The 10,465-nt window shown below is 48.9% G+C and overlaps 1 protein-coding gene across 1 annotated transcript; it reads right to left on the minus strand.

Annotated features, from left to right (window-relative positions):
- Positions 1-2,570: 2,570 nt before the first annotated feature.
- LOC308157306 (DNA-directed RNA polymerase III subunit RPC7-like) lies at positions 2,571-10,057 on the minus strand. The gene is made up of 8 exons (XM_080530841.1): positions 9,731-10,057; positions 9,167-9,305; positions 8,677-8,806; positions 8,225-8,293; positions 5,309-5,365; positions 4,267-4,337; positions 3,072-3,197; positions 2,571-2,660 (listed from the first exon to the last, which is right to left on the minus strand). Exons 2-8 carry the CDS (start codon positions 9,290-9,292, stop codon positions 2,577-2,579), a joined length of 663 nt encoding a protein of 220 aa, XP_080386967.1. The 5' UTR covers positions 9,293-9,305; positions 9,731-10,057; the 3' UTR covers positions 2,571-2,576.
- Between the last annotated feature and the right edge of the window lie 408 nt (positions 10,058-10,465).

A 10,465-nucleotide genomic window follows, 5' to 3' on the forward strand; every position in this document is an offset into this window, starting at 1 on the left:
GATTGCCCTGGTGTTAAATCATTCTGGGGTATGGCCATCAATAAGATGTCTGAGTTTCTTGGGTCCTCTATCCCCTGCTCCCCAATAATTCTACTACTGAATGATTTTACCAGTTTAAATTTATCAATGATGCACCAGCGCTGGCTTCTGGTAGGCCTCACAGCCGCCAAAAAACTGGTAGCTCAGAGGTGGAAAGACCCCCATGACTTGTCCTATCAGCATTGGTTAAACACTGTGTTAGATCTAGCCAAACTAGAAAGGTCCGTGGCCAGCATGCATGGCGCTCAAGCAAAGAATATTAGTTTATGGACTTCCTTTATAGAATGTATGCAGAGGTGATATGCATAACTTATGGTTTGTAATGGGGTGGGTATTGATATTTGAATATTATAGTATTTAATGTTTTATGTTTATCCTATTAAGTTTATTTATTTTATTTGGTGGCATTTATGTTGAGCTGGTTTAAATCCTTCTTGAGGGTTTTTGGGCAGAGTAAGACCTTGGTGTGGGAGGGTGGGTAGGGGGAATGTATGCAGGTATGAAATGATGTGTATTTTGGTAATTGTTTTGTCATTGTTCTTTGTGTGTTTGTACATAAAATCCAAATAAAAAATTGATCACAAAAAAAAATGTATCGATTGTAAGTCGCTTTGGAATAAGGCGTCTGCTAAATGCCAAACATGTAAATGTAAATGCTAGTTAGTTTATAGATAGTTTAGTTAGTTTATAGATAGTTTACAGTTAGTTTATAGATAGTTTAGTTAGTTTATAGATAGTTTACAGTTAGTTTATAGATGGTTTAGTTAGTTTATAGATAGTTCAGTTAGTTTATAGATAGTTTAGTTAGTTTATAGACAGTATAGTTAGTTTATAGATGGTTTAGTTAGTTTATAGATAGTTTGGTTAGTTTATAGATAGTTTAGTTAGTTTATAGATAGTTTACAGTTAGTTTATAGATGGTTTAGTTAGTTTATAGTTTAGTTAGTTTACAGTTAGTTTATAGATAGTTTAGTTAGTTTATAGATAGTTTAGTTAGTTTATAGATAGTTTACAGTTAGTTTATAGATAGTTTAGTTAGTTTATAGATAGTTTAGTTAGTTTATAGATAGTTTAGTTAGTTTATAGTTAGTTTAGTTAGTTTATAGATAGTTTAGTTAGTTTATAGATAGTTTAGTTGGACGTGTATAATGAACAATAGAACAAACTAGACTGACATAATCTGGCAGCCTGACAGCTGTCGTCTCCCTGCTTGTCTCCATGTTGGGACTGACTATGTGAACACACGTCCCAGCTGAGGCTGACCCAGCGCTGACACACACAGAGGCTAAACTCAGACGCTGTTTACCGCTAACAGACCCGCCAACAGCCCCGCAGGCAGGACCACACAGTCAACAGTGATTTAACAACACGACAGCACCTGACAGATCTGGGCCAGAGGTAGTCTAGAGGTTAGAGAGGCCGGGAGGTCACTGGTTCGATCACCACCGCCTCAGGAGCTAGCTGCATGTGCCCTTGAGCAAGGCACTTAACCCCTAATTAGTCCAGGGTCACCGAATATGGCTGAGCAAAAAAAATACCACATTCCAACAACTGACTGACAAGTTGGGTGCACAGCAATAAATCAGTAAAAGTATTGGATGTCTTACAATCAGAGGCTCGTTGAAAAGAACCTGGTGTTCTAATGATGATTAATCCTGACTGAACACAAACAGGATTGTTCTAATTCAATGAAACACTAACGACAAACAATGGAAGTCTCCAGGCTTGCTGGGCGATCGTAAATAACTCCATATGACTGTTTAGTCAACGTTACTGGACTAGGTGCATTACCTCGGGGCTAGAGCGCCATCTGGTGGCTGGTTGAGTTAAGACACGACACATGAAGCCATAGATGTTATAATACGTTTTTATGACGTCTTTTCTTTCAAGTAGAGAGGAAAAATTCAACACTTTAAAAAATGTGAACTCAACTCACATACCATGATTTCACATTACAGGAAAAGAGGATGATTAAAGAACAGACTGATTAAAAGATTGAAGACCATCGGATGTCCTTTGTCAAAAAACAAGGAACGCCTGGGGACTTTGTTCTTAATCTCACAGAACACAAACGTCTTTTAAAAACAAAACAAAATGATCATTGCACATGAATACTTATTACATAATTATCATTAAAAACATAAAGTCCAGTATGAAAGTTATAAAAGGCTGTTTAGTGAAGTCCTTCCACCAAGTCAGCATTGAGACAGAGGGAACAGTATCAAGCTTTGGCTGCGATAGCAGAAGAACAGCTCAACGCATCCTCTCTCCTCTCCTCTCCTCTCCTCTCCTTTCCTCCTCCATCTCTCCTCTCTCCCCCTCTCTCCTCCTCCTCCTCCCCCTCTCTCTTCTCCTCTCCTCCTCCATCTCCCCTCTCTCCCCCTCTCTCCTCCATCTCCCCTCTCTCCTCTCCTTTCCTTTCCTCCTCCATCTCCCCTCTCCTCTCCTCCTCCTCCTCCTCCTCCTCCCACTCTCTCCCCTCCTCCTCCTCCTCCCCCTCCCCTCCCCTCCCCTCCTCCTCCCCCACCCCTCCCCTCCTAGTAGGTAGCTTCATCTCCATCATCGCTGTCGGCTCCGAACTCTTCTCCGTTGTCAAAGTAGGACATGATGTAGTCAGTGTCCTGGAACACACAGAGGGCGGGTTACCATGACGACGAACACAGAGGTGGGGTTACCATGACGATGAAGAGATAAAACCGTCGCCGTCGTGGCTAAAGAGCTGAAGTTCTACTGTCACGTCCTCCTCTCCTGTACCAGCGCTGAGTCACGCCTGAGAGGCACTCTCACATGTGAAAATGGTTTTTGTTTATATATTTTTGTATATTTATATTATACAATATACCGGTCATATTCTGGAATGTGTCTGAATGTTAAAGTTCCATAAGTAGAAGCAGAATAAAGTAAAGTAACAGTTTGTAAATAAATAGTAGTATTTTCTTTCTCCTTACGCACAAAACACGAAGCGAAACCGTGACCCCAAACCCCCGAGGTTCATTCCAAACAGACCAGATCTGAACCTCCTCCTCTCTCACCTCCTCAAAGTCCTCCTCGTCGTACCCCTCCTCCTCCGGCTGCTCCCCCTCCTCCTCCTTCTTCTTCTTCTTCTCCTCGTCCTCCTCCTCCTCAGAGTTCACCTCCCCCTCCTTCTTCTCCAGGGTCTGAAGACATCAAACATCAGTCAGGTGACGTCAGTGTCTCTAGCGTGTCTTAGGCAGCTAGCTGTCTGTGACTGAAAGACGTGTGTAGAATGTACCGGTATGTACGCTCCAGTCTCTCTCCGTTATGAGTGACTCCGGATACGGATATTGTTGGTAGCAAAAATCGGTCGCATGGGAAAAATGGCACGCCGTGCGCATTGGCCTTTACGTCTAGCTTGGTATTGGAATGGGTGAATGAGAGGCCGTTGTAAAGCGCTTTGGAACAAGAAGCTATGTAACCCTAACCCTGTGTAAGTCAGTCTGTTTGGAATAAGGAGCTGTGTAACACTGTGTGGGCCCAATATGCACTTCATAAGTCTTAAGCAATAAGACGAGGCGGTAGATCTAAACTTAAGACGTGGAGGCGTGGTCAAGGCCACTTTGCTATTATGCGTGCGGTAGTGGGCGCCTAAAACCCGGTGCTAAGCCCAGAAATTAGTCATGGGTGTGTTTTGGGCGTCTTCTCAATCAACCCAATCAGCGTGCCAGGTGCCATTCCCTTTAAGAACCGGCTGCGTTAAGTCATTAGCGCTATGCTATTATGGAAGTCCTAAGAAGGAGGTCAGCGCGCTTCTCTGCAGAAGAAAGTAACAAGCTCGTGCATGAGGTCAAGGCTCGTCAGTTCGCAATCTTTGGAACGGCGCGAAATCCTCCCCGAGCCGAGGTGGTGAAACAGGCGTGGGAAGAAGTAGCAGCGGCCGTGTTTGAAAACGTGCATGAAGTCTAGCGCCTAAGAACTTTTCAAACCACTTCTTAGCGCTAGGCGCAAACTCAGATCGCATAATAGCAGGGGCGCCTAACGCACTTCATTAACATATGAACACTCCCACAATGAGTAATATATGCACGGGAGTCTTACGTCTTATGTGTGGGCGCCTATCTGCCTATCTGCATAATAGCAGTAGCGCGTATGAAGCGCATAATAAGGGTGGCGGTAGGTCTTAACCTGGCGGTGCGTCTTAATTAAGACTTAAGACGGCAAGTTAAGAAGTGCATAATAGGGCCCTGTAAGTCATTGTGTTCCTCTTACGTCCAGCTTGGTGAGGATCTCCTCCTTCCCAACGACAGACTTCCTGGAACGCTTCAGCTGAGGCTTCGGTCCTGGAGGAGAGGAGGAGAGAAGGAGGAGGAGGAGGAGAGGGAGGAGGAGAGAAGGAGGAGGAGGAGGAGAGGAGGAGGAGGAGGAGGAGAGGAGGAAGAGGAGGAGGAGGAGAGGGAGGAGGAGAGAAGGAGGAGGAGGAGGAGGAGGAGGAGGAGAGGAGGAAGAGGAGGAGGAGGAGAGGGAGGAGGAGAGAAGGAGGAGGAGGAGGAGAGGAGGAGGAGGAGGAGAGGAGGAAGAGGAGGAAGAGGAGGAGAGGAGAGGAGGAGAGGGAGGAGGAGAGAAGGAGGAGGAGGAGGAGGAGGAGGAGGAGAGGAGGAGAGGAGGAAGAGAAGGAGGAGAGAAGGAGGAGGAGAAGGAGGAGAGAAGGAGGAGGAGAGGAGGAGGAGGGGAGGAGGAGGAGGAGGAGAGGAGGAAGAGAGGAGGAGGAGGAGGAGAGAAGGAGGAGGAGAAGGAGGAGAGAAGGAGGAGGAGGAGGAGAAGGAGGAGAGAAGGAGGAGGAGGAAGAGAGGAGGAAGAGAGGAGGAGAGGAGGAGGAGAGGAGGAGGAGGAGGAGAGGAGGAGGAGGAGGAGAGAAGGAGGAGGAGGAGGAGGAGAGGAGGAAGAGAGGAGGAGAGGAGGAAGAGAGGAGGAGAGGAGGAGGAGGAGGAGGAGGAGGAGGAGAGAAGGAGGAGAGGAGGAGGAGAGAAGGAGGAGGAGGAGGAGAGGAGGAGGAGGAGGAGAGGAGGAAGAGAGGAGGAGGAGGAGGAGGAGAGAAGGAGAGGAGGAGGAGGAGAGGAGGAAGATAAGACAATGTGAATATCAGGCACAGGAGGGAGAGATGGTTTATCCACCAGTGTTCACCTCCTCTGGACAGCGTCACTGGTAACCCATGGCAACCCAGACACACAGCCAATAGGATTAAGGCTCAGGTAAATCCCACCCAACAGCTGATAGTCCAGTCAGGTCACATGGTTACCATGGTTACACTTACTGTTCTTCAGAGGCGCCTTCACCTTGATGCACAGCTCCTTAGGCAGCCTGCTCCAGTCTGGAACACACACAAGACATGAGACATGAGACATGAGACATGAGACACACCTCCACTACACACACAAGACAAGAAGTCAGGGAGACTGTTCTAGGATCAGCCCTCAGAAGACATGAGAAGTGTATTCTACCTACAGGGCTGATCTGAGGAGATATTCTACCTACAGGGCTGATCCAGTCCCGAAGAAAAGCACGGTGAGCTGCCTAAACGACTACCGCCCGGTGGCACTCACACCAATCATCATGAATTGCTTCGAGAAACTAGTCCGGGCCCACATACTCACACGCCTCCCGCCCAACCTGGATCCATACCAGTTCGCCTACAGAGCCCACAGGTCCACAGAGGACGCCATAGCGACGACTCTCCACGCCACTCTATCCCACCTGGAGAGGGGAAACAGCTACGCGAGACTGCTCTTCGTGGACTTCAGCTCCGCCTTTAACACCATCCTTCCAGACAGGCTAGTGACCAAACTACTAGACCTGGGTCTATCACACTCTATATGTGCGTGGATCAAGGACTTCCTGACCAACCGCCCCCAGAGGGTGCGGGTGGGCCCCCACACCTCCACAGCCCTCAGCCTCAGCACTGGGTCACCCCAGGGCTGCGTGCTAAGCCCCATCCTCTACAACCTCTACACCCACGACTTCACCCCCATCCACCCCAGCAACTACATCGTAAAGTTTGCAGACGACACCACCGTGGTGGGATGTATCTCGGGGGGGGACGAGGCGGCGTACAGGGATGAGGTAGAGCAATTGAGCAAGCTGTGCAAGGTAAACAACCTGCTGCTAAACAAGTCAAAGACCCAGGAACTCATCGTAGACTACAGGAGGAAAAAGTCCGAGATCCTGCCCCTGCTCATCGACGGAGAGAGCGTAGAGATGGTCTCAAACCTCCGTTTCCTGGGACACATCATACGGGATGACCTGGCCTGGAAGGACAACACTAAAGGCACCATCAAGAGGGCACAACAGCGGCTATACACCCTGAGATGCCTCAAGAAACAACACAGCAAGCAGGAGATGCTGGTGGCCTTCTACCACGGCGCAGTGGAGAGCATCCTCACCTTCGGCATCTCCAACTGGTACCACAGCTGCACGGCAGCGGAGAGAAACGATCTACAGAGAGTCGTGAGAACAGCACAGGGGATCACCGGCGCCACCCTCCCCTCTCTGAAGGAGCTGTACGAAACACGCTGTCTCAGGAGGGCCTCCAAGATCTCCAAGGACCCGACCCACCCTGGGCACGAACACTTTGTCAAGCTGCCCTCGAACAGGAGGTACAGGACCCCGGCCGCTAGGACAAACAGACTGAAGGACAGCTTCTACCACAGGGCCGTCAAGGCCCTGAACACAGAAAAGGCCTAAGTTCTGGGCCCAGGACAAGTCCGGACGGATTGTAATGGCAGCTAGTGCTGAGGCACAAACATGTACATTTTCAAGCCTGCAAACTGTGACACTTTAAAAAAATGTGAAAAAATACTTTCTTGTGCAATATGACAACCCTAGTTGACTATCTGTGCAGTATAGTACAGTGGATTGTGTACATAGCCTCTATTGATGTAAACCAGCTCCTTATCTTCTTGTGATTTTATGCATCTATGCTTTTTCCAAAATGTGTTTCTTTTTCCTTTCTTAAACACCAGGGGAGCCTCCCCTCCTAAATGTCGTTGTTTGGTACCTGTACTGTAACAATGACAAATAAAGTCTATCTATCTATCTATCTATCTGAGGAGATATTCTACCTTAGAAGGAAGGAGGGAGGGAGGGAGGAAGGAAGGGAGGGGAGGGAGGGAAGGAGGGGAGGGAGGGATGGAAGGGAGGGAGGGAAGGGAGGGAGGGAGGGAGAGAGGGGAGGGAGGGGAGGGAGGAAGGGAGGAGGGGAGGCAGGGAGGGATGGAGGGAGGAAAGGGAGGGATGGAAGGAGGGAGGGAGGAAAGGGAGGGATGGAAGGAGGGAGGGAGGGAGGAGGAAGGAGGGATGGAGGGATGGAAGGGAGGGAGGGAGGGAGGGATGGAGAGGAGAGGAGGGAGGGAGGGAGGGAGGGAGGGAGGGAGGGAGGGAGGGAAGGAGGGATGGAAGGGAGGGAGGGAGGAAAGAAGGAAGGAAGGAGGGAAGGAGAGGAGGAAGGGAGGGAAGGGAGGGAGGGAAGGAGAGGAGGGAGGGAAGGAGGGAAGGAGAGGAGGGAGGGAGGGAGGGAAGGGAGGGAGGGAAGGAGAGGAGGGAGGGAAGGAGGGAAGGAGAGGAGGGAGGGAAGGAGGGAAGGAGAGGAGGGAGGGAGGGAGGAAAGAAGGAAGGAAGGAGGGGCACGTACACTTTATCAGGCTGCCCTCGAAAAGGAGGTACAGGACCCCGGCCGCAAAGACAAACAGACTGAAGAACTGCTTCTACCACAGGGCCGTCAAGGCCCAGAACACAGCAAAGGCCTAAGTTCTGGGCCCAGGACAGTCTGGACGGATTGTATGGCAGCTAGTGCTGAGGCACAAACATGTACATTTCAAGCCTGCAAACTGTGACACTTTAAATAACGTGAAAAAATACTTTTGTGCAATATGACAACCCTAGTTGACTATCTGTGCAGTATAGTACAGTGGATTGTGTACATAGCCTTTATTTATGTAAACCAGCTCCTTACCTTCTTGTGATTTTATTCTTTTTCTAAAAGTTTTTTTTTTTCCCCTTTCCTAACACCAGGGGAGCCACCCCTCCTAAATTTCGTTGTTTGGTACCTGTACTGTAGCAATGACAATAAAGTCCATTCATTCATTCATTCATTCATTCAAGGAAGGTGTGTCTGATCTGGGGGTGTTCCACCCCGGGCCGTCCCCCACCCTGCCCCCAGAGAGGCGCTCCTCACCTGGGCTCCACTCGATGGTGCTGTCCTTGGGCTCTCCGCTCTGGTACTTGTCAGAGTAGCGGTCCACATCTACAGGAGAGCATCATGATGTCATCACATCAACACACTAGAACATTCTGCAGAGGTCTCCTGTGTGGTAAACACGTTAAATACCAACAGAACATTGCAGGGGATTTTGGCCCCAAAATGTGGGCCGCTACCCACACGTTTAGCTGTGTTGCTCATTCCACGAATGCATGATCCTTACAAGTTGTACCTCGTTGTAAAGGTGACTAATCAGGCTTTCCAACCATATAAAACACAACACCAACTGGTATTATTAAAGGGGAGGAATAGTCGACGAAATAACGTTTCTGAACTTTTTTGGTGGAGGAGTTTATGATCTAACTCCACCCCTCTGTGTTGTGTATTTCCTGCAGACCCCAGGGCTGGTCTGGGGTTCAGGTCCTCACCTCTCTTGGGCGCGGCGCGTCTGATGTAGAAGGGCAGGCTCTTGGTGGCGGCCCGGAGCTCCTGTTTGAGGGCCAACATGTACTCCACCTCCTCCCCCCCCACCAAGGGCACCGGCTGGGCTGGCATGGGCTGAACCCCCCAGGACAGAGACAATCACCAACACCACCCAGGACAGCAAGGTATACAAGCTGGACTGTTTCTCCTAAGATTTCTACTACCCCCTGTACTGTTTCTCCTAAGATTTCTACTACCCCCTGTACTGTTTCTCCAGTGTCGATTTTTTTTAATCTATATACAGTATATCTCAAAAGTGAGTACACCCTTTAGATTTATGCAAATATTCTGTTATATCCTTTCAGGGGATAACATTATCCTACTGAAACTTTGCCCAGAAATTGAAATCTGGCACTAGCGAGTTAGCCCAGCTCCAGTACCTTGCATGCACCATATCAAGCCTACTAAGAGACCCATGTTGGGGTTGGTACTCACAGGGAACAGCGCGGAGGGCTTGTTGGTGGAGGGGGGCAAACTGTCCCCCCTCCCGATGCCCACGTCCTCCAGGTTAAAGGTCATCTGGCCCCTCCCCCGACCTCTGCCACCCCCTCTCCCGGCCATGGCGACGGTCACACTGCAGTGAAAGGGACCAAGTCATTTGATTGGACAACAAAGAGACATTCCATGAGTGCTGATCAGATTTCCAGAGCGAATGTACGAACGCACCCCAGAAAGTCAATACATTAGCTAGCAACACTAGAACACTAGAACACTAGAACACTAGTCACGTGACAGTGTTCGGACTAGCTAGCTGGCTAAAAATAAAAACAACTTACAGTCTAAATACACAGCCAGCAAACCTGCTTAAATGTAAATGTTGCTTTTGACGACAACAAAGGGTGGGAAGGCAACAACAACAACAACAACATCAACATCAACAACAACAACATCAACAACAACAACATCAACAACAACATCAACAACAACAACAACATCAACAACAACAACATCAACAACAACAACAACAACAACAACAACACCGTGTTTGTTCCAGCTCACCAGGATGTTCCAGTTGAGGTCGACAAGCAGCTGGAAGCAACAAGACTTCTACCCGCCTGCTGCTTCTATGTATGTATGAACCAGATATATAACTCTATATATATATGTATGAACCCTGACCCTGGTCAGCTGGTCTCTCTGCTCTGCTAGCACTGCCTCGCTAACACCAGATCTTCTGCTTCCGACCAAACCCTCTCCTAAAACCCTCTAAAAACCCTCTAATAACCCTCTAATAACCCTCTAATAACCCTCACAAAACCCTCCTAACCCTCTCCTAACACCGCAGGCTGTGACACGGACACACGGGCTCTGGTTCATTCATTCCTGCTCTGCGACACGTGCACCGGATGTTTACCTTCCGCTTGGCTCCACGTGGCGGTGCAGCTCCACTGACCGTCCCCCTGGAAACAACAGATACACTAACTGGTTCCGGGTTTAGGGTTCCGGTTGTTCCGGGTGGCTTAGTAGACAGTGTTAGGAGAGAAAGGAGAACAGACAAACGCCTGGACTGTTGTACGGTGTTTGGTCAAAGCGACGAGCTTGTTTGACTTTATAAAATGTAACCCCGACTAGTTACATCAGAGGACAGGCGGGGGAAGTGGATCTGTTTCATGTTAGACTACTACAACCGGCCGCTAGAGGGCGCTGCTGCTTCAGTGTTCCTCTAAGCCCTATGAGTTCTAGGGGGAACCTGATCTAGAACATGAATGTGAATGAATGGTCTTTATTGTCATT

Source organism: Nansenia antarctica (assembly GCF_963989245.1).
Source record: "Nansenia antarctica genome assembly, chromosome: 5".
NCBI classification, from domain to species: Eukaryota; Metazoa; Chordata; class Actinopteri; order Argentiniformes; family Microstomatidae; genus Nansenia; species Nansenia antarctica.

Excerpts from the sequence above, each read along its gene's own strand:
- LOC308157306 (XM_080530841.1), bottom strand. The coding sequence starts at position 9,292 with ATGGCCGGGAGAGGGGGTGGCAGAGGTCGGGGGAGGGGCCAGATGACC. Across the intron at positions 5,366-8,224 it reads CACCATCGAGTGGAGCCCAG|ACTGGAGCAGGCTGCCTAAG; the intron begins GTGAGGAGCGCC and ends TGTGTGTTCCAG. Across the intron at positions 4,338-5,308 it reads GAAGGCGCCTCTGAAGAACA|GACCGAAGCCTCAGCTGAAG; the intron begins GTAAGTGTAACC and ends CCTCTCCTCCAG.